The sequence below is a fragment of the Pteropus alecto genome, unplaced genomic scaffold, assembly GCF_000325575.1.
Source record: "Pteropus alecto unplaced genomic scaffold, ASM32557v1 scaffold312, whole genome shotgun sequence".
Lineage (NCBI taxonomy): Eukaryota > Metazoa > Chordata > Mammalia > Chiroptera > Pteropodidae > Pteropus > Pteropus alecto.
Genome location: NW_006433948.1, coordinates 2,428,295 through 2,429,062, shown reverse-complemented (window position 1 = coordinate 2,429,062; position 768 = coordinate 2,428,295). Strand labels below are relative to the sequence as shown.

Sequence of the window (768 nt, the reverse complement as noted above, 5' to 3'; positions counted from 1 at the left end):
AGAGCAGCCTTAGCATCACAGCCAGCCTATGGAAAAATACAGGTTTTTCATTTATCCAGGCCTTTAAAAAACTTTTAATTAGTTGTCAACATTTGAAAATTAGGAAATTTGCATGAAAATATGGGTTTCTGGCATATCGAATCTTTCTACAGTCAGTCTAAGCTCAAGTTCCAATGAGCAGCAAAGCAGGGCACCACCAACGAAAATGGAAAAAAACAGAAATTTTAGAAACTATTTAAATTTCAGCATGCATGTAAATTTTGTGTAATTTTGAAAAATAAAAGCTTATTTACGCTTTAGAAATATACCTGTTTTTGAATATTATTTGGGGAGGGGGCATCGTAATCTTTAACGTTTGGACTGGGCTGGAATTCCAAGTCGTTAGCCCCCACCAGATGGGGCATCCACAGTTCCCACCACTTTTGGGTTTTCTTACACCCCTCTGGTCCACCTGCGTACTCTCCTCGTTCAGGTTACTTGTCCGGCACATGTGACGTTTCAGTTCGAGGCCCCTGACACAAAGACCAGCAAGGGCTTTTACTTACTCTTTCGACCTTTTAAGTAATCGGGGTCGACCAGGACTACACCATCTGTGGAGAGAGGGAGCGATGGCACCCCTGGTCAGGAAAAGATCTCGGACCATGAAGCAGAAGTGGATCCCTGAAATGGTTCCTCGCATATTCCCTTTAATTGTCCTTCTCTTCTGCATGGTCCTTTTTGGGCTTACTTATACTCCCTGGCTTCCATTCCCTTCTCCCGGCTCTTTCC

The 768-nt window shown here is 43.2% G+C and overlaps 1 protein-coding gene across 1 annotated transcript in view; it reads right to left on the bottom strand.

The window, feature by feature from the left end:
- ARR3 (arrestin 3) overlaps positions 1–768 on the bottom strand; it is a 9,858-nt gene that overhangs the window by 7,521 nt on the left and 1,569 nt on the right. Inside the window, exon 5 of the mRNA XM_006908522.1 lies at positions 546–590. Coding sequence (XP_006908584.1) covers positions 546–590 — 45 coding nt within the window. The remainder of the gene's footprint in view (positions 1–545; positions 591–768) is intronic.